Source organism: Lonchura striata, chromosome 9 (genome assembly GCF_050655825.1).
Source record: "Lonchura striata isolate lonStrDom1 chromosome 9, ASM5065582v1, whole genome shotgun sequence".
Lineage (NCBI taxonomy): Eukaryota > Metazoa > Chordata > Aves > Passeriformes > Estrildidae > Lonchura > Lonchura striata.
Window position 1 is genome coordinate 30,529,386 of NC_140711.1, and position 21,074 is coordinate 30,550,459.

At 45.4% G+C, this 21,074-nt stretch overlaps 1 protein-coding gene across 2 annotated transcripts in view; it reads right to left on the minus strand.

Annotated features, from left to right (window-relative positions):
• LEKR1 (leucine, glutamate and lysine rich 1) overlaps positions 1-21,074 on the minus strand; it is a 36,414-nt gene that overhangs the window by 7,999 nt on the left and 7,341 nt on the right. For both annotated transcript variants that reach the window (XM_085588069.1, XM_085588068.1), the window contains exons 2-8: positions 18,807-19,021; positions 14,269-14,388; positions 13,693-13,868; positions 11,824-12,009; positions 2,955-3,036; positions 1,363-1,440; positions 926-1,129 (exon numbers count right to left, since the gene is read on the minus strand). In XM_085588069.1, coding sequence (XP_085444195.1) covers positions 926-1,129; positions 1,363-1,440; positions 2,955-3,036; positions 11,824-12,009; positions 13,693-13,868; positions 14,269-14,388; positions 18,807-19,021 — 1,061 coding nt within the window. The remainder of the gene's footprint in view (positions 1-925; positions 1,130-1,362; positions 1,441-2,954; positions 3,037-11,823; positions 12,010-13,692; positions 13,869-14,268; positions 14,389-18,806; positions 19,022-21,074) is intronic.

The window sequence follows — 21,074 nt, forward strand, 5'->3', positions numbered from 1 at the left end:
TGCCTCCTGAATTTCATGTTTTAAAGGAAATACAGTACTTGATCTTCCACTTCAAATGACATTTTAATACTTCTTTGATATTTTCAAGACAAATTTCAAAGAACGCAGAGAAACTTAAAATATTCCACCCAGAACTTGTATTTCATGAACTTGGAATATTAGGATCATTAGTTTAAAAATTGTAATGGGTTTGGAATGCAAAGCACTGAGAGCTTTTTGTCCTTCAAGGTACTGTTTGCTACGTGGGGCCTGTAGGGCAAGGCTCCTGGAGAGGTTAAATTCCTCTCAGTGATGTTGTTAACAACTTGTCCACCTCAAAAATGCCTCAGTATTCCCTCAGCCAGGGTCTTGGACAGGATCTGGTGCTTGGGAGGTGTGAGAGCAGCTCCCCACCAGCTCAGTCTGGCTCTGAGGGTCTCAGCTGTGAACAAAGCTGCCATTGTGCCTGGGATTGCTTTTGAGATGTGCAGAATAAAGCACTGGGCTCCCGAGGGCTGTTTTCCCTGGAATGGGATCGAGCTGGAGTGCCTTTGCTTTGGACTCACCAACCTGAATCCATATTTTTTTAAATTGCCTGCAGTAGAACCTCCAGCTCCAGTTTTACTCCTGACAGCCCCAGGATTGTTTTCAGCATTTAAAGGTGCCAGGAGGCACCAACTTTCTGCATTTCAGGGGTTTGGATGTTCCCTGCACCTTCAGCACAAAGAGCAGCTGCAAAAATGGGGCTTTGGGGCTCAGAGGAAACTCCAGCTGAAGCCCTGCAGTCCAAGCAGAACTTCTCTACTCCTATTTTCAATAGTACTTTTTCTTCTTTTCTCTCCATCCATGTTTTGTCTGCCCCATAATAATTTAAAAACCCAATCCAATGACCTCCAGAATCTCCAGGATTTTCAGGAGCACCTGAGTTCAGCTTAGCTCCCTTTACCTTTCCTGTTTCAGCATCAGCACCTCCTGCTCTGTTTGGCTCAGGAGAGCTTTAAGGGTTTCCAGCTCACTCTCTGATCTCCCAGTTCTTCTTTTCAGATCTTCTTCTCTCCTCTCCTTCTCAGCCACTTCCTCCTGTAAATGTTTGCAGACTTGTTGGCAAACGAGAAGGGATTCCTCCTTTTCCTTCAGCTCTTTTGTAAGTCTACGGATGAAATAAAGAAACAGCAGAATTGTAGTTACTATATTCTTATTCATAGACAGAAATAATGGTGCCTGGAAAATAAAATATTGGTCAAAACTCCATGTGTTCTTTGTGAAGTTAAATCTACTGACTCAACAGAAAAAAATTTAAATGTATTGCATAAAAACTGCATTAAAATAATAAAATGTTTGCTGTAATTGCTCAAAAAGATGAAATATCTTTTCAGCATTTACCTGGACTCAGCAATTCCATTCTCATATTTGATCTTTTTCAGTTCTTTTTGACAGACATCAAGTTCTGTTGACTTCACCCTAAAAAAACATTGGGAAAAAAGGGTATTATCCACAGAAATGAGCCTTTTCTCTGCAGCAGCCTGGACATCACTTCTGGGTGTATTTTCCTCCTTGCATTTTCCATTTCAGGTAAAAGGCCACGAACAGAAAGTTATGTCAGCTCCAGCAAAGGTTGTTAATAATTGTAAGTTACATTTCCAGTGACATCTCAGCCAGACATGGATCACAAATGTTGCAAACAAGAAGTGGGATCTTGCAACATTGATGACAGTTTTGAGTAATAAATTAATAAAATGGAACAAATCCCAATTTTGTAGGTAAAAGGGCTGGAAACTTTGCAGGTTTCATTTCATTATGTCACCATTGCACCAATTAATAACCATGGTTAAGGTTCATATTTACATTTAAACAGATATAGAATATGTTGTTTGATTAAACTGTGCCCATATTATGCTGAAATGTTAATTTACACTTGGAAAGCCCTTGGTGTTTATTTAACTGTGTTCATGACATCTTTGTTTCCCACACAATCCTTACATTATCACTGAAGCACTTTGTTGCTAAGCATCCCAAATATTTGCAAGTCAGTCATGTTCAGACCCCCTGAATGAAGGAACTGAAACCAGAAATTGCAGAGCAGAACAGCACAAATCCTTTGCTCAGATTCCAGGGAAAAATGGGGACAGAGAGCCTGGCAGTGCCAGCTCCTGACTCCTGAGCCTCACAAACACAATTTGTGCCTTTTCAGCATCCTCTGGCCCCCTCCCTCTGGATTCTCCTGGAGGTGACGTCCCCAAGCTGCTCCGGTGTCCACTGAGGTTTTCAGCACTGGGCTGTGGAATTTGTGATGTTTTATGGTGTTGGGGTGTCAGGTTCCTGCTGTGAGGGTGTTCTGAGTGGCTGGGTGTGCTCTGGAAATGGGAGAAAATCCTGGAATGGTTTGGGTTGGAAGGGACCCCAAAGCCCATCTTGTTCCACCCACACTTTCCATAGACCAGGTGGTTCCAAGCCCCATCCAACGTGGCCCTGGGCACTGCCAGGGATCCAGGGGCAGCCACAAATTCCCTGGAAAACCTGTGCCAGGTGTGCCCACCCTCCCAGGGAACAATTCCTTCCCAATATCCCCCTAACCCTGCTCTCTGGCAGTGCTATGTCACTATATATGCCTTCCTTCTCACTATATATTCCTTCCTTCCTACATAAAAAATGTGAATATACACATTTTCAGTCCTGAAGTTTCGTGGATTTCCCAAAATGCATCCTACACCTGTGTGTTAGGTGAGGCACTGCATCAGGCTCCTTATCCCTCCTCTGCAGTTCCAGTATTCCTTGCTGGAGGAAGGAAGCCCTGCTCCCACAGCCAGGCTGGCTCAGGCAGGTGCTCAGAAATAATCATATGAAGATAAAATAGTTCTCTGTGGGTCAAAACCTTCTCAGATCATTTTAACAAGCAGCACTTGCTGGAAAAAAAAAAAAAAGTGGTTTATGTGTTTTATGTGCAGTGGGAAGCAATGAAGGAATGGGAATCTTACAGCAACAGCTTCTTGTAGTGCTCCATCTCTGCTGTCACCTTCTGCAGCTGCAGGCCAGCTGTCTCCACCTGATTTGTTAAATCTGAAAGCAAAAACACGAGGTTGTGTCTCTGTTAATGTTCCATGAATCCACTTCAGTGCTTTGTTTCCAGGTGGGAGCTGCAGCCCCTCACTCCTGCCTCAGGCAGAGCAGTGCACAGGAGCAGAGGGTCTTTACAGCAAAAATCTGGGGTTTGTTTGTGTGTTTGGGGCTTTTTATCCCACCAGAAAACACCAAACTCAGCTACACTGAAACATGGAATCAGATGGTTTGCTTTAAATCAGATTGTGTGTACATAAAGCTGAGAGCAAACAGATGCAGGAAGGTGGTCCCAAAACTCACCTGGAATTTCCTTCATCTGAAACCCTGGCAATAATTTAATGCTGTTGTAGTTGTCTTATCCCCTACATGTTATCCTTCAGAACACATCACCTCAGCTCCAATCAGCCACTGCCTTTTTCCCAGTACAATCCCTGATTTTTTAGTTAAATTATCTCATCTGGTTTTGTCTGCCTTAGTATCATCCTTTTCTATGGTTTTAAATCCTCAGAACAGCCATAACTTGCAGATGTGAAGCCCTTTAAACTGAAGCAGCAGCACATGGCTTAATCTGATTTTCATCTCCATGAAGACATCACAGGATTATGGAATGCCTTGGGTTAGATGGGATTTTAAATCTCATCCAGTCCCAACTCCCTTCCACGGTTCCAGGCTGCTCCAAGCCCCATCCTGGAACACCTCAGGGATGGGGCAGCCACAGCAACTTGGGCATCTCTAAATATCCTCGTGAATAAGAGCAGCCTTCCCAGAAAGCCTAGGAATGATTTGAAATCAAAGTTTCTACCAAAAGGACTGCAGCAAAAAATACATGGAAAAAAATCCAATGAAAAATCAATGCAAGAGATCTGGAAGTGAAAAAAAAAAAACAAACAACCAAGATTATCCACAGAAAGCAACAGCAAACAAAAGGAGGTGACTTTGTCTCTGAAGGGAACAAACTGCCTTCAAAGTTCCCTGATGTATCTTCCAAGAAGCCAAATTTGTCATTCCTGTTCTTAAATTTATCGTTTCACCCCAATTCTCTGAATTTCTGTAACTTTTCCCACATGTCTTTGTCAGTCATTTCCAGCAATGATGATGGATGATCTCAGTGTGGGATTTCCTGCCAGCCACACCTTAGCTTGATAAATCCTACAATTGGAACGGTCCACTCTTTTCAGTAAAGAGAAAAGGAAAATAGTTCATAACACTACAACAACAAAAAAAAAAAAAAAAATCAGGGAGAGAATTATATAGGGTAAAACACACAGGACCTGTCAGATCCATTCCCAAACCAGCAGCATTTATAAAGAACTTTTTGAAGAGAAAGGGAAATTTCTTGGATTGACTGAACACTTGGAAAAATCACGGAAGTGAATTGTAGAAGCAGCTTCTCCCACCTGCCGTGGGTGCCACAACCATCAAAGCCATTTTTGTGGAATTCACCTGTGGGACAACCCTCAGGTGCTGTCACTGCCAGCGACTGGGTGAGCAGAGCCCCAGGCTGTGACACTTGGTGGCACTTTTTGTGTCTCTGGGCCAGCAGGGGTGGCCAAGCAGCCTCTGGACACATCAGGCTGCTCCCTTCACTGGCCATTGTCCTGCACTTTCCCAAAGCTGAAAGATCCAACTTCCATCTCCTGGCAGTGCCTGGCAGAATTCCTGCAGCAAAGGGAGAAGCTCTGGCTTCAGCTGCCCAGCAGATGTGAGGCTCAGCCTGGGAACAGCCAGCCCTGGCAGCAGAACGTGACTGTGAGAACAGATGAAGCCCACATTGGTGTGGATGGACACCAGGCAGAGCAGGACCCTCTGCCCATCCTCACAGGCTGCTCTGGAGAAGATTTTCCCAAACAGCTCCTTCTGACCTTTATTAAATTGTTCTTTTAAAAGATTTTTGCCAAGAATTAATAACTGTGGTGTATTTTCTTCTCGCTCAGTGTGGGAGTGTGGACACAAGTTCTGGAATAAAGGAAAAGGAGAGGGATGATGCTTGGTTTGGTTCTGTACTTTGGGTGGTCTCTCTCAAAGCTGTTTCCTCTTTCACTCCATTTGTTCTCAGAAGTTTTCGTGCTCACTGAGCATGGACGGGAGTTTTTAATGAGGGAATAGATGGATTTAATTACACAAATAGTTCCTGCAAGTCTTCTTTAGAGAGAATTCCCACCAAAGTCAATGGGAGCTGGGGAGCAGAAAGTCCCACGCCCATACAGGCAGATTTCAGTGAAAACCATGATAAAAATGAGGCAACTAATAAGGAGAATGGCAATACAAATGGAAACTTGTGCTGCAAACTTGCTGAATAGAGGAAAATGTATTCAAACACTTATGTAAAAATGTTCTCTGGTAATGAAAATAAAGCCTCTTGCAAAACATGCAAAGCCAAGAGAAAACTCACACTCTGTAATACTGATACTGGGCTCAGTGCTGCAAGAACCACCACATCTCAAAGACTCAGCAGGCCAAATCCATCTCAGTTTCATTCATGTTGAATTTTACTTATTTTTGTGACTCAGAATGGCTCTCAGCAGTCAGCAACTTTCCAGTAACCTGCGAGCTGTGCTGTGACAGGGACTGAGGGGCACAGCCCCAACGTGCACGAGGGCCTGACGAGCCACAGAAACAGAAACAGAACCAACTGGGGACTGTTTCCTCTTCCGTGGGCAAATTGCATCACACACTGGTGTGTGCAAAGCAGCCAGCAGAGCCTGCCCACAGCTGGCTTTCAGGAATTTAACCACCCAGTTTGCATCCAAGGGCACGGTGCCCCAGCTCCTGCCTGGAAACAGCAACAGCTGGTAAAGTTTTCAGTGAAAAATAAAAATAAATAGGCAGCACATTGGGTAAGCAACCACTCTGGAAGCCATCAGCTCTGCAGCTAATTCCTAACAGATTCCCAGTAAGGCTGGATCAGAGGCACACGTGGTAGAGCTGTGTAATTTTCTGCTTTTTCCTGCAAAACCTACAAAATCCAACCCAATCCAATAGCCAACAATTTGGGGGTAAGCTAAATAAAAGCTCAATGTTGCATACATGTGCACAAAAAAAAAAAGATAATTTCCCTGTAGTAAGATTTCACTGGGAAGTTCATAAGCACTGCTCAAATAGATCATGGAATCCCAGAATCCCAGGATTTGGATTGGGAGGGACCTTAAAGCCCTGAAAGCCACCCCAGCCATGGCAGGGACACCTCCCACTGTGCCAGGCTGCTCCAAGCTCCATCCAGCATGGCCTTGGCACTGCCAGGGATGCAGGGGCAGCCCCACTTGAGGCTCAAAGCCATCAGCCACCCCCAGGAGGGCTGGGACCCTCCACCTTCCTCTCCCCTCCAGAGCTCTGGGTCCTTCTCAGCCACCAGGGACCAGCCTGAGCACATGGGGAGCTCAGAGCTGGAAGATGAGCAAGGAATTGGAGCAGAGAGCACACAGACCCCAGCCAAGGCAGACTGGAACCCAGCCCCTCTTGCTGGATTTTCTCTCTGGGAAATAGGAAGTTGTAGCAATTATTTAAAACCTTAATAACCATCCCTTGTATGGGCCCTGGGTTTGGCCAATCAGCTGTGTCAAAGGAGGCAAAAATATTTAATTTTTCTCAGAACACGAATTCCAGGCAAATTCAGATGTGCACTTTACACAGATAGTTTCCAGTACATTTATTTAAAGAGCATAACAGACAATGTGTGAGAAATATGAAATACATGCATGAAAAATTACAGTGTCAGAGCAGGAAAACACTGCCTCACCACGTGTTTCTAAGGAGACCAAAGAAGTGAAGCAACACCCCAAGGCCCTGCACAGAACAGAACTAATTCTTTGTATTTGCAATAGCTCATGTACTGTGTTCTCGAAGATAATTTTTTTTTTTTTTTTGTCTACACAACAAAGCCCTTCTTTTGTGACTCACAAAAGTCTGGAAGGAGCACAGGGATGGACTCAGGATTTAGATCCTTTGTGGAGACCCCGCCAGTGCCATCAGGAAGTGTCCAAATCACTCAAAGCTGCCAGGAACTGGGAGGATGTGCCAGGAGAGGAGTGGCTGACTTTATCTCCCCCAGCACAGGCTGCTGAGCACTGCCAGCCTGGGCTCTCTGGCCTCTGCTTCACTCCTCCACCTCCATCCAGAAAACCAGCAGAGAAAAGCAGAAAAAGGAACCAGATTCCAAACAGCTGAGTGGCACAAATCGAGGGCAGCCTCAACAGAATAAACCAACAACTGCAACCGTGCAAACGTGACAATCTCCAAGACCTTAAAAATCCTTAAATAGGGAAAAAATGTTATTTTGGCAAAGCCTGCTCCCCTCCCACGCCCCCAGTGACACAGTACAAGCACTCAGAAGGATTGGATTTGCTCATCCATGGCCAGAATTCACACTCCAGCATCAAAGGCCTGGGTCTAAAGCCTGAATTTTCTGCCTGTATTCCTGCCTGTTTGAAGCCAAGCTAATTGGGATATGTCAAAATTCCTACAGACCTGCTTCTCCTACACATTAACATTGCTTTGAAATGCTGTCCTTTCTTATTGGCTGGGAAATCTGAACAGGAAAAAAATGGAGATTCTGACCTTAATTTTCCTTGGGGATAATTTTTTGCCCTCATTGTTTAGGCCAAGCAGACAAAACAAAGTACAATAAAGACACATCCTTTAATAGAGAATTATGGTTTGGGTTGGAAGGGACATTAAATCCCACCCAGTGCCACCCCTGCCATGGCAGGGACACCTCCCACTGTCCCAGGTGCTCCAACCTCAATGCCTAGCCTGGCCTTGGGCACTGCCAGGGATCCAGGGGCAGCCACAGCTGCTCTGGAATTCCAGCCCAGCCAGGAATTCCCAGTTCCCAATCTCCCACCCATCCCTGCCCCCTGGCACTGGGAGCCATTCCCTGTGTCCTGTCCCAGCCAGGAATTCCCAATTCCCAATGTCCCAATCAATGGCACTGGGAGCCATTCCCTGTTCCTGTCCCTCCATCCTTGTCCCCATTCCCTCTGCAGCTCTCCTGGAGCCCCTCCAGGCCCTGGCAGGGCTCTGAGCTCTCCCTGGAGCTTCTCCTCTCCAGGCTCTATAGGAGACCCTGGCTCCTGCTTTTCCTCAAGAAGCAAAGCGTGGCCCTTCCCTCAGTCCCACTCCCCAGCAGGCTGGTCCCAGCCCCCTGGCAGGGAGCTGGCATTGTTTGCCATGGATTCCTGTGCCTCCTCTTGCACTCAGGCTGCTGAAAAGCTCTAATGAGCCATTGCCTCTGCTCCAACAGCAGCCCTGCATTCCCCAGCTCCCACCCTCCCCAGCCTTCCCACCGCAGCTGGAATTCAGAAAAAATACAATTCAACAGCACGTGGAGCATGAACAGGGGCTGTGTGAACTGCAGCCTGCCTAAAACTGCAGGAAACTATTCCCCCTTTTCATTTTCAAAGCTCTTCAGAGTGGTTTTTAAAGTGCCATTAAAAACACTCCAGATGAAAATACCTCCTTGCCATGAGTACTGCCAGCATTCCCTCTTATTTCCACGAGTGCCTGCATTCCCTCTCCATGAGCAGTGCCAGCATTCCCTCTCCATGAGTGCCAGCATTCCCTCTCCTTTCCATGAGTGCCAGCATTCCCTCTCCATGAGCAGTGCCAGCATTCCCTCTCCATGAGTGCCAGCATTCCCTCTCCATGAGTGCCAGCATTCCCTCTCCATGAGCAGTGCCACCATTCCCTCTCCATGAGCAGTGCCAGCATTCCCTCTCCTCTCCATGAGTGCCAGCATTCCCTCTCCATGAGCAGTGCCAGCATTCCCTCTCCTTTCCATGAGTGCCAGCATTCCCTCTCCATGAGCAGTGCCAGCATTCCCTCTCCATGAGCAGTGCCAGCATTCCCTCCCCAGCTGCCTGCACTTTTCCATCACCTCTCATCAGCCTCATTAAGGCAGCAGACCACCAGGTTCAGATTTGGAGCTGAAGTACCCTATGGAGCAGGAGCAGCCAAAGACTGAAAATTCGGATTTTGGGAGCATCACCCACAATTTCAACCCATCCAGAGCCAGGCCAGAGTTGTCATGAGCTAAAGAAAAACCACAAGGACTTTGGGGAAGAATTTTTTTTTTTTTTTAATTTGTGATTAAGTAAAGGATTTAGCTGGTAATAAAATGAAAGCAGAAATCTTTTAGGAGCCTGTGCTACTGCAGCCCTGCTGCTGCCAGCACTGAGAACACAGACACATTACCACCATTATTGATTTTTGATTTGGGGAGTTTAATTGATTAAACAATTACCCAGCAGACCTTACCCTGTGTTGAGCATTTGTCAAAGCCTGTCACCTCCCTTCAAGTGGGTGATGCTCTGTGAGGTGAAAAGTGGCTTGAAGCCAGCAAATCAACTCATCCCACAAATCCCCTACAAAGGGAATCTCCAGAAAGCCTCCACAAGCACGAGAGCAAAGAACAGCAGCAGAAACAACTGCTCAGCTCCTGCTCTTGCAAATGCCTGCTGTGATGTGAAATAATCATGACTTCACAATTCTGTGAGAAACGCGCAACCAAAATACTGGTTGCAAAAAGGAAAATCCTTTAAAAACACGTAAATCACAAATCCTGGTAGTTTTTATTATTTCTGAAGTGTCAAATTATTTCAAAGAGGGACTTTGGAGAAGTTTGTGGGAGGAAAAAACAGCAGAGTAAGGCAAAACCCCAAACTCCCCCAAAGCAGGGACACTCAGGATGTGGCTGATTTCCACACCCCACTTTGGACAGGACAAATCCACTCCCTGGAACTGATTTCCAGTAAGATGATATTTGTTCCCACTCATTTATTTTTAATACAATGGCAAACTCATTTCATATTTAATGATTGTTTCATGAAAAAAATCCTGTTTGGTATTTCAAAGAGAACCATTTTTATCAGCAGTGCAGTAACTGGGTTTATTACCTCAATCGAGCAATGTGTTCTCTAGAGCCAGACCCCTTGAAATCCTCCTGGATTTGTGTTTCACTGATCCATTCAGGAAGGGTGGAATCCAAATGCCTGAGCCAGCAGCTTTCCTGCCTTGAAACCTCCTTCTGGATACCCACATCAAACGTTTTACTGCTTCTTAATAACTCATTTATTAGCAAGTGACTGCTACATTTCATTAATAAGTTTTAAAATGTCTCACATAAAACATCAAGCAGCTTAGATGGTATTTTTACTCATCATTAAGATTTTGCAGGGTCCTGATATTCTGTATGAATTCCATATATGGAATTAGCTGTGTTTTTATCTATGTTTTCTCCATAAAATCTCAGTTGTTTTATATTTCACTGCAAATTTTCACCTGGGATAGTGGAAGGTGTCCTTGCCCATGGCAGGGGTGGAATGGGATGAGCTTTAAGGTCCCTCCCAACCCAAACCATTCCAGGATTCTGTGATAATTAATTGTGATGGGCTGATGCAACGTGCCAATTCAGGGAAGCAAATTCAGGTTTTCAGAAGATCCAAGAAGCCATGCAGGCCCCACAAAGAAAACACTGAACAACCTTTAAAAATATAATAAAATAGAGATGGCAAAAGCCTGTCTTTTAAGATAAGAACAGGCAATTGTACATGGAATTAAAGGAGGGCAAAGCTGAAAATGGAAGTGTTTGTTTGCCATGCTCATGAACAAACCGTGAATTCATTGTTTGCAGCAACCTCTGGAGTAAGCAGAGGGGAAAAGGGAACTCAGCTAAGGGCACTTTTCCCATCACATAAATCCAGCAGCACAAGTGTTTGATGTCATGATGCTAACCCATGTATTTCAGAGTGTGAGAGATCACCTGATGAGATTTCATGTCCACTGCTCATTATTATTTCTGCAAAGACAGAAGGTGTCTTTGCTGGGGCATTTTAACAGGATTATAAAAACAAACCAATCCAAAATGAACACGTAAGACACGATTCTGTTATTCTGTGCCATATAATAATAAATGAGTGCCACATAAATTCTGTTATTACACTAGAATAATGAGTGCCATGGCCATGCTCAGCACCAGGGGTTGCTGACTCAGGATGGGATCTCACACCTGATGTTTCCACAGGTGCTGAAGGAGCAGGGAAGCTGCCCCACCGTGCCCATCATGGTCACCTCCTGCTTTAGGTGTGTCCCCACGCTGAGCACAGGGCAGCTGGGGACTGCTGTGCCAGCCTGGGGACTCCAAACCCTGCCTGGAGCAGCACAGCCTCACACGGGCTCCCAAAGGGCTAAAATACCTCTGAGCCAGAGCTGTGAAAGCAAGAGAAAAGAGATCCAAGAGATACCCACGTAAATAATCCTCTTGCAGTGAGTTTCTGTCTGCACACAGCTCCCAGGGTATCATTTCAATTGCTGTCACTGCTCCCACCCTTTTCAAGAGCATTCTCTGCTTCCTGAGACACAATTAAGGGCAGATCATTAGAGTCTGCTGTTTAATGACTCAGAGAAAAAGGCCTGGCCTGGCCTGCTTTTCAGTCCTGCTCTGAGAGCCAAAAGTCCTTGCTGGTCCTGCACTCAAAATGAGACCAATTCTTTGAATTTTACCCTCAGAGCCTGATGTTCTAATTAAGCTGGACAATTAACAACAGGATTTTATTCCACTGCCTTCATGTTATTCCTCTTTTCCTTCACTTGCCCTCCCAGTCAGCTGCCTGGTCCTCCAGCAGGGTTCCAGACTCCTTGGAATGACATTCCCTCCTTCTGACTGCATGAAACTCACCTTTTATTCAGGCCTGTTGAATCTTTTCACAGTAACAACCACAACTTTGGTGCTTTTAAAAACAACTTTTTTTTCCCCCTGGGATTTTTGCTAGAAAAGATAAAAACTTCTCTTACCCAGAGTTTCCTTCTGCAGCTCACGGCACCGACTCTGGAGCTCGTTCCCCTGCTGAAGGGACGTTTGGAGCTGCTGAGTTTTCAGCTCTACTGTGTCAGCCACCTCAGTGAGGTGCTTGACCTTCTCCTGGAGACACTCGTTCTCCCGCTGGGATTTTGCCAATCTTTGGTTCAATTTGGGTATTTCTGAGGAGGCAAAACAAACCCATGCAGACTGTTGCTATTTTACGTTAATCATGAACAAGAACATCAGAGCTTTTAAATGGCATCAACAAAAATATTGGGTTAAATTGTTTTGATGTAGAAAGCTGGATTTGAGGATGGGTGTGATATTCCTGGTGTGGCACTAGTCTGAAGTGGGAAATGTTGGATGAGGGATACAGAGCCTGTGTAAGAAAGGCTCCAGTCCTGCTTCCACACAGATCCTCTGCATATTGGGAGTACTACAACAAACAGAACAAGGAATACTCCAGAAAAGAAGCCTTGAAATGTGTGGGTCCCTCTGAGGCTGAAGATGTCTGCAGAGACACTTGCTGCCATTCCCTCCAGCCTGCAGCAGGCAGGGAGCGAGCCCAGGGAGAGAGGAATCCTCAGGACACAGAGGAATCCTCAGGACACAGAGGAATCCCCGGGACACAGAGGAATCCTCAGGACACAGAGGAATCCTCAGGACACAGAGGAATCTCCGGAATACAGAGGAATCCTCAGGACACAGAGGAATCCTCAGGACACAGAGCAATCCCCGGGACACAGAGGAATCCCCAGGACACAGAGGAATCCCCGGGACACAGAGGAATCCCCGGGACACAGAGGAATCCCCGGGACACAGAGGAATCCTCAGGACACAGAGGAATCCTCAGGACACAGAGCAATCCCCGGGACACAGAGGAATCCTCAGGACACAGAGGAATCCCCAGGACACAGAGGAATCCTCAGGACAAAGAGGAATCCCCAGGACACAGAGGAATCCTCAGGACACAGAGGAATCCCCAGGACAGCTCTCACAGCCCTGACCAAAGTGATCCCCAGAGCTTATTCTGGTCAACAGTGGGATTTTTGGGTTGTCCTGTGCATGACCAGGATTGGACTTGATCCTTGTGGATCCTCCCCAACTCAGGATATTCTGTGATTCAGTGAAACAGCAGCTCATCCACACTGACAAACTCTAGGAAAGGAGTAAGTCTGATTATTATTTCTGCAGGCCTTTAAAGCTGTGAATTGGGCACAGGGCCAGCTGGGAAGCTGTGGCTGTTGCAGTCTGTGATTGCAGCACTGCACAGTGCTGGCAGTGAGACCAATCTCAGCAGAAATGGCATCCAGGGCTCAGTCTGAGTCAGCCTGAGGCTGGGCACGGCCCCTCCTGAGCAAGTCCTGGGCTGTCCTTGCTCCCAGTTCCCCTGGCCCTTGTGGGAGCAGGAAGCAGCCTGGGCCCAAGGGAATTCTAGCCAGCCCAGGGCTGCTCCGTGCCCCCTGCAGGACCCCTCAGATAAGGAGAGCTGCACTTGGCAGAGTTTGTTCTCACTCAGGAACAGGAGCAGGGAGAGCTGGGCTGTTGGGTGTGACTTTGCTCCAGAACTCCTTGCTGGTCCTGCCCTCAAAGTGAGACCAATTCTTTGAATTTTACTCTCAGAGCCTGATGTTCTACTTCAGCTGGACAATTAACAGCAGGGTTGTATTCCACCACCTTCATGATTTGCCTCTTTTCCTTCACTTGCCCTCCCAGTCAGCTGGGAGGGAAGGGGTGCAGCCTGCCCAGTTTGGGAGGCAGCACTGAAGGACAGTCCAGCAGCTCCCACAGGGATGCTGGATCATCACCCTGGAGGATCCTTTTTTCTCTTGCCCAGAATAGTTGCAGGATGATTTATTTACCTGTCAGAGCTTCTTTGCTCATGGCTTTTATTTGCCGAAAAATTTCTTCCTTCATGGCAGCAAAGTTCTCCATGTTGGTGGAGATGACCTCTTTAATACTGTCTAATTCACTTCTAATGAAAGGGAACAGTGAGACAGCCTTGTTCAGGGTGGAGCAATGGTGTTCCAAGGTAGTTCTGCAAGAAAGGAAATACACCAGATGTATATTTATAAATTATTCTATAAATAAAACTTGGGAATTAAACTCAGCTTGACTACTACTTTCCCATTATCTGATAATTTATCCTGCATTGGGTTACAATAATTAAGTGTATGAAATGTGCTGTGTATTGAATATGTGGATAATAAGTTTCCCCATCTAAATGTTTAGAGATTTTATACATAAATGAAGAAAACTGGGTTTGTTTCAGCATTTCAAAATCCTGTACAGGAAATTGTACAATCATTCTTAAGTGAGAAATCAGAGTAGTCATGTTTAAATGACTGTATGCCCAGGTTTATAGTAAATCTTTATTAACAATAGATATGTAAGAAATAGAAAATTTCCAACATCAGCATTTCTTTTTGGGTTCTCACCTGAGCACCTGTGACTGCTTGTAGGCAGCTTCCTTCTCCTCCTGGAAATACTGCAAATCAGCTTTCACAGTTTTCATCTCCTCCTGCTTGGTTTTAAGTTCCACTGTCAGGGTTTTTATCCTACAGATGTAAATAAAATAATCAGAATTGTTTGCAGCAACAATCAACCTCCAACTTTGGTTTCAGCTTTCTCAGGGCAGGAGCCAGCTCTGTGCTGGCCTCAGGCACAGCAAACACCTCCAGAACCATCCCCCAAGGTGTTCTTCACCTCTACCATTTACCTTGGGAACTTTTCTTTGCAGCACTAGTTTGTTTTTCAGGCACAGCTACCCCAGTGTAAATAAACACAGTTTAAACATTGCTCTTTCAACAATTCAGCATTTGCTCCCATAATTGTTAGGAAATGAATGGAACTGCACAGGAATAAAAGAGCTGAATCCAATTCCCTTCCTGTGGTACACTGAGGAACAAGCCCACACAGCACATCAACCCAGCTGGTTTCTGTAGATATCCATCCTAGAGCAGCCTTCCAGCCCCAAAAATACCACTCCAGTGACAAGCAACTGTTAAAAACCAGCCCCTGTTTAAGCTTTCAACACCTACTGCTCACACAGAGAAAATGATCTATTAGTCTGGCGTGACTCACTGCCACAAGTAAATAAGTAATGTTTGAATAGACAAGAATTTTACAAAACCAGAGGCTGGCAGAAGCACTACATCAGCCTTAGCTTCCATTTTAAACAGCAGAAGAGAATGAGAACGATTTATGCTGAAAATACGTAAAAATTAAACCAAACTATAGCAGTGCATTAGTTACTGTTATCATACAGATCAGCACCAAAATGAACATTTCAAAAATATTAGTCCTGGTTAAGAAACCTGGATCCACAGACAAAATCTGAACTAACATCTGGGGGTTAAAAAGAAAGTTTTTGGGCCTCAATTGTGATCCCTGAAACAGAAAAAAAAAAAAATTGAAGACATTCCTAGCATTATATTTTTAGGAAATTTTACCCATTGCTACCTGCAAATTTCCAGCAGGTGGAGAGCAGGAGGGAGAGATAAAATCTGTTGGATTGTGGTTGGCAGCAGGCCTGTTGTCACTCACAAGAAAATGTCCATTCCCTAAACAGCTACAGGAATTCAAATCTACATTTTCAGCTGAGGAAAAAAGCAGTGATTTATCACGGACCAATAACAAATCCAAACTCTGGGAGCCAGGGAGAGCCAGATGCTCATTTTCCATTCTTCTTCTAGAATGGTGAATATCTGAAGATCTTTTGGATTAAAAAGAAACTGGTAAATAAGGAAAGACACTTTTTCTTCCTCTTTCCGTTCCAGAGCTGACATTAAAGGGATGTTTCCAGCATGTCCTGGTCAGTCACACACCAAAGATGCTGTGGAAAAGGCAAGGCAGTGCAATCCACTGTTACCATCATAAGGAAGCAAAATAAACAGGTTATTTTGGGGCTTTTTAGCAGACAGGGAGAGTCCAGTGGATGGCTAAAAGCTGGAATTTAGGGAAAGTGGTACACGGTGATCTCAGTGAGAATTCCCAGCCATCCCCCCCGTGTTCCAGGGCACAGGAGAGGAACAGCCCAAGGAAAGCAGCAGGAACACACCCAGCCTCACTGTCCCAAAGCAGAGAGGAGCAGCTGCTGTGCTCGGGGGATTGCAGGAGCCATCCCTAGCACAGAAACCATCCCTGCATTGGAACCCTGTGCAGGAACCATCCCTGCACAGCACAGGAACCATCCCTGCATGGGAACCCTGCACAGAAACCATCCCTGCATTGGAACCCTGCACAGGAACCATCCCTGCAGTGGAACCCTGCACAGGAACCATCCCTGCCCAGCACAGGAACCATCCCTGCCCAGCACAGGAACCATCCCTGCCCAGCACAGGAACCATCCCTGCAGTGGAACCCTGCACAGGAACCATCCCTGCATTGGAACCCTGCACAGAAACCATCCCTGCACAGCGCAGGAACCATCCCTGAACAGAAACCATCCCTGCCCAGCACAGGAACCATCCCTGCATGGGAACCATCCCTGCACAGGAACCATCCCTGCACAGGAACCATCCCTGCAGTGGAACCCTGCACAGGAACCATCCCTGCCCTGCACAGGAACCATCCCTGCCCTGCACAGGAACCATCCCTGCACAGGAACCATCCCTGCACAGGAACCCTGCACAGGAACCATCCCTGCACAGCACAGGAACCATCCCTGCACAGGAACCATCCCTGCCCTGCATGGGAATCATCCCTGCTCTGCAGAGGAACCATCCCTGCACAGGAACCATCCCTGCCCTGTACATCCCGCTGGGATGGAGCAGCACTGGCACTGCCAGCAAGGACAGCATGCACATGGGAGCCTGGAACACTCTGTCCAGGGAAAAAAACTCCACCCCAGCATTTCCACTGCCATGAAACTTTGGAGCTGCCCAGAGCCAGGAGCTGCTCACTTTCATTTCACAGCTGGGAGCTGCTCATTTTCAGTTCACAAAGCGGTGAAGTCACCACCCCTGGAAGCGTTCAAGGCACGTGTGCATGTGGCACTTGAGCATTTACAGCTATTTTACATTTCCTACACTGAATCTTGCTAATTCAATTAGTAATAATTTGATTAATTATCAAGACTGAAGTGATTCTAACACAGAATAAGCTGAGTGGGATCAGTGCAGTTGGTTCCCCTCCTCCTGCCAGGATCCCAAAGGAAAGGTAACTGAGGACAGGCAAACTCCCAGGTGCCTTTCAAGGATATACCTGAACCTGGAGGGAACAGAAACCTGAAACAGTCTGCAACTGATAAGAGATTCAACCCCTTGGTCTAGCAGAGATAAAAGTAAGAAAAAGGCATGTTTGGCTTCTGGGAGCAGTGATTTGTCAGCCTGGGCAGACCCAGGATGTTGAAGAGTTTATACCACAGCACAAGGCAGTCAGAGAGGCCCAGGACAGCAAGGAGATAAGGAATATCCAGGCAAGTTTCTTAACAAGGCACAATGGTTGATTTATGGCTGGAATGGAAACCTACTGCAAGTACTCCGCTTGATTTCAGCAGCTTTTAAATCAAGTGGAGCCTTAGGGGGGGAAAAGTGCAGAGATAAAAATTTTATTAAGTGTTCCAGCTTTACTACAAAAAGTCAGCCTGATGAAAATTTAAAGTTTAGCTCTGGCGAATGATCCTCGACAAGAAGAATGTGCTGTCAGTGCATTTGCTCACACACTGCCACCAGAGCTGCCACCCAGGGTCGTTAAGGGGACAAGGAGCAAACAAGCTTTAAAAATAGATGTTAAACCACAGAAAATATTAAATATTGGGAAGGAGGGGTGGGAGATGTTAAAATTAAAGGAAAAAGATATTGCAAGAAACATGAGTAATTTACAAGATAAATGCATTTTGTTCACTTTCGTGGGAACTTGTGATCTAAAATTAATCTTTTATTAGTAATATTAGCACGCAAAATCCTTACTAAATCCATTAAGTTAATTTTTAAACAGTATTTGAGTGATTCTCCCAAAAAAAGCAGGTTTCCAAAGTATTTCAGTCCAATCTCAAGAGTACCTTCAGCTCTAAATCCCTTGGTGTGAGGCAGTCACACAAGGAACACCCCTCCTGGGAATCCCAAAAGTCAAACTGACTGATAATTAAAATTAGAACCTCATCCTTACAAAAAACTTCTGTTTGAGTCAGATGAGCACAAGGTTAGCCAGGAGCTTTTGTTAGCCTCAATCCATCATTAGAAAACTCAAGCAAACAGCATTTTTATAAAGTGTATTTTATTAATTGACTAAAAACATCAATTATTTATAGTCCTACTGTAATCAATTAATGGACTATAACAATAGATTCCAAAATATGTGCATAGAAAAGGATACAAACCCTGTAAATATAAGCTGAAAGAACACACTTAAAGGTCCTAATTGTGCCCTGAAAATCCAAATGTGGCTCTGAGATCTATCATTAATTACTGGAGTTTTATGGTACAAAACTTCCCCTTTAACTGGGGCCTTCCCATCTCTGTAAGGATTTGAAACCTCCTGTTTGTGAAGCAAAATGCCCCTGGCAGTTCCCAAACTGATCCTCATTGCTTTGGGGTTCTGTACCAGCCCTGCAGAGAGGGAATCCTGAGACTGCCAGGGAAAAACGCTGGGAATTCTTTATTGTGAGACAGTCAGCCCAAATTTCAGACCTGTGGAACTCCCAGTCCTGTGGAATTTCATTGGGAATATTTATGACAAGATGATAAGATGAGATATTCATCAATTCCCCTGGGGAGTGTGTGCAGGGGAAATGCCTCTGAGTGCCTTCTGGCCTTTGCTTCACCTTCCACATATTGACCATTTCTAAACTGCTCAGGAATTCTGAACCTGCATCCACAGGACACTAGGAAAGATGATTTAAATCAAGTATTACAGTGCATATGGGCCATCTGAGAAAAGAAAGACAAATGTTATTTGTATTTTAAGCTGCTTTGGGCTGAAATTCCCTGCCACACACAGGAGAGGATCACCAGAGGAGATGATGAGCTCTGACCTTTCGGTTTTGGATTCGCTCTCAGCCCGGCAGCGCTCAAGGTCGTGGTGGAGAGCCTGCAATTCTGCCTGAAGCCTCTGCTCCCGTTCCAGGCTTCCCTTATAAACTTTCATCTCCTTCTCCATGGCTCTGACTTTGTCCTCCATCACCTTGAACTCGTGCAGTGTCAGGTAGCTGACTCCGCAGTACTTGCACACTGTCTGCTCCCGGGACATCTGCAAGGAGAGAAAATGCTTCAGATTGTCTCAGAGAAACAGGTTCCACTAAAAAAAAAAAAACAGTCATGCTAAGAAATAATAATAAATCCAAACAATTCAAACCATTTGATGCTCTGGAACATTTAAGATCAGATGATGTTATTGCTTTAACAAATAAAGACAAAAATCTTCATTAGCAAACCCCAGCTAGAGCAGCACTTTTCCTTTCTGGCAACTTCCCAAGATACATCAATTTGATATGTGGGAACTCCCACTGAAATGCTAAAGTAATTCTAAGTTAGGTTGGAGGTATTCATGGAAAATGAAATGAACTGTGTTTTGTAAAGCTATTTCATTAATGAATCTAGGATTACCAGATAAATGTTATTTCTGTGGGTTTCCAACAACTCACATCCAAGTGAAGGAGGCAAGATGAGGGACAGTGAATAAAGTGATGCAATCCACAATCTTAACAAAAATAATTCCTGAGTGATGCTGCTGTGGTGTCCATGGCACTGGGGTGCTGTGGAATCTGTAGCCCCTTTGCCAGGAATGAAGGACTCAGGACTGATTACAAAACACAGAGCATGTAACACCCATCCAATGGAAAGGCCACTTGTTAAACTGGGAAACAGACTTTTCCAACTGATCCACTTATTAACCTTGAAGCAGGGAACACACAAGCACCTGCTCAAACAGTTTAACTCCAATTAAGAAACTTTGTTTTTCCAGAAGAAGAAAAAAAACTATATGTTTAGAGACATTGGGATAAACAGAAAGAAACCCTATCCAGAGGAAAGAGCTTTCAAAAATTATAAATTAAAGACTCATACAACAACCTTTAGGAATTTATAGATTGATATAAACAGTGTTTCAGAGTGCCCTGGACAAGCTTTATTTCCCAATTTCTTAATGTTGCCCCAGTTTAAACCCCCCCCCTGGTTAGAGCTGCTCTGAAGGAGCTGAAAATACAAGTTTATTTTTCCTGGCAGCTGCAGTCTGTGCTTGGAAACCTGAAACTGTTCTTCAGGATAAGTACCCCAAAGTTCCAAAGCACTGGAAAAGGACAAAACGAGCTGTGCAGGGAGCACAGGAGGGGGTTTTATCACAGAGAGGACACGGTGCTCTGTGCAGCACAGCCACTGCTGCTGCTCACACAAACAGCTGAGAACTTTCACTGCTTCTCCCATCAAAAACAAGATAGAATCTCCAGGGGTCTGAACTGAAAAGGGTTTGTGCAAGTACCAAAACGTCTTCATTTTCAAAGTCAGTTTTGTTACTGAATTTCAAAATAAATGAAGTCATAGAACAACAAATACTCCCTGTCTGGGCTCAGCTGGAAGTGCTCTCCTTCCCATCCACTCCTCAGGTGAAATGAAAATCTGGGAGGATTTCTGATCAGGTTGGATTTGTACAGTATTTGCTACAGAGTCAAAAAACCACAGTATAGGAGAGGCTGTGTAAATCAGGACCTTGCTCTGCACATTAATAATTACCCTGCAAGCACTGCAATAAGTCTACAGATTGAACAGCTTCCAAATATCCACCTTAATACATGGAACAGTTCCCTGACACCAGGAATGGATTTGGCACGCGTTGAGTGATGCCAGCCACAGTTCTTTTAAACCCAGCACATCTGTTCAGGACAGATTAAAATTAACAGGACCCAGATCAAAGTGAATAGAGCAAGGAAGGCACTGACCTGATCCCCCATCCTAAATCCAAGGCTCCTCTCTCATGGAATCACAGAAGGGTTTGGGTTGGAAGGACCTTAAAGCCCACCTGGTCCCACCCCAGCCATGGCAGGGACATTTCCCACTGTCCCAGGTGCTCCAAGCCCAATGTCCAGCCTGGCCTTGGGCACTGCCAGGACCCAGTGGCAGCCACAGCTGCTCTGGGCACCCTGTGCCAGGGCCTGCCCACCCTCACAGAGAACAATTCTTTCCCAATATCCCATCTGACCCAGGAATTCCAATATCCCATCTATCCCTGGCCCCTGGCAGCCTTATAAATAAATCGTTTTCCATTCCATTTATCTAGCTCCACTAGACCTTGTCTCTTAGACACCAAA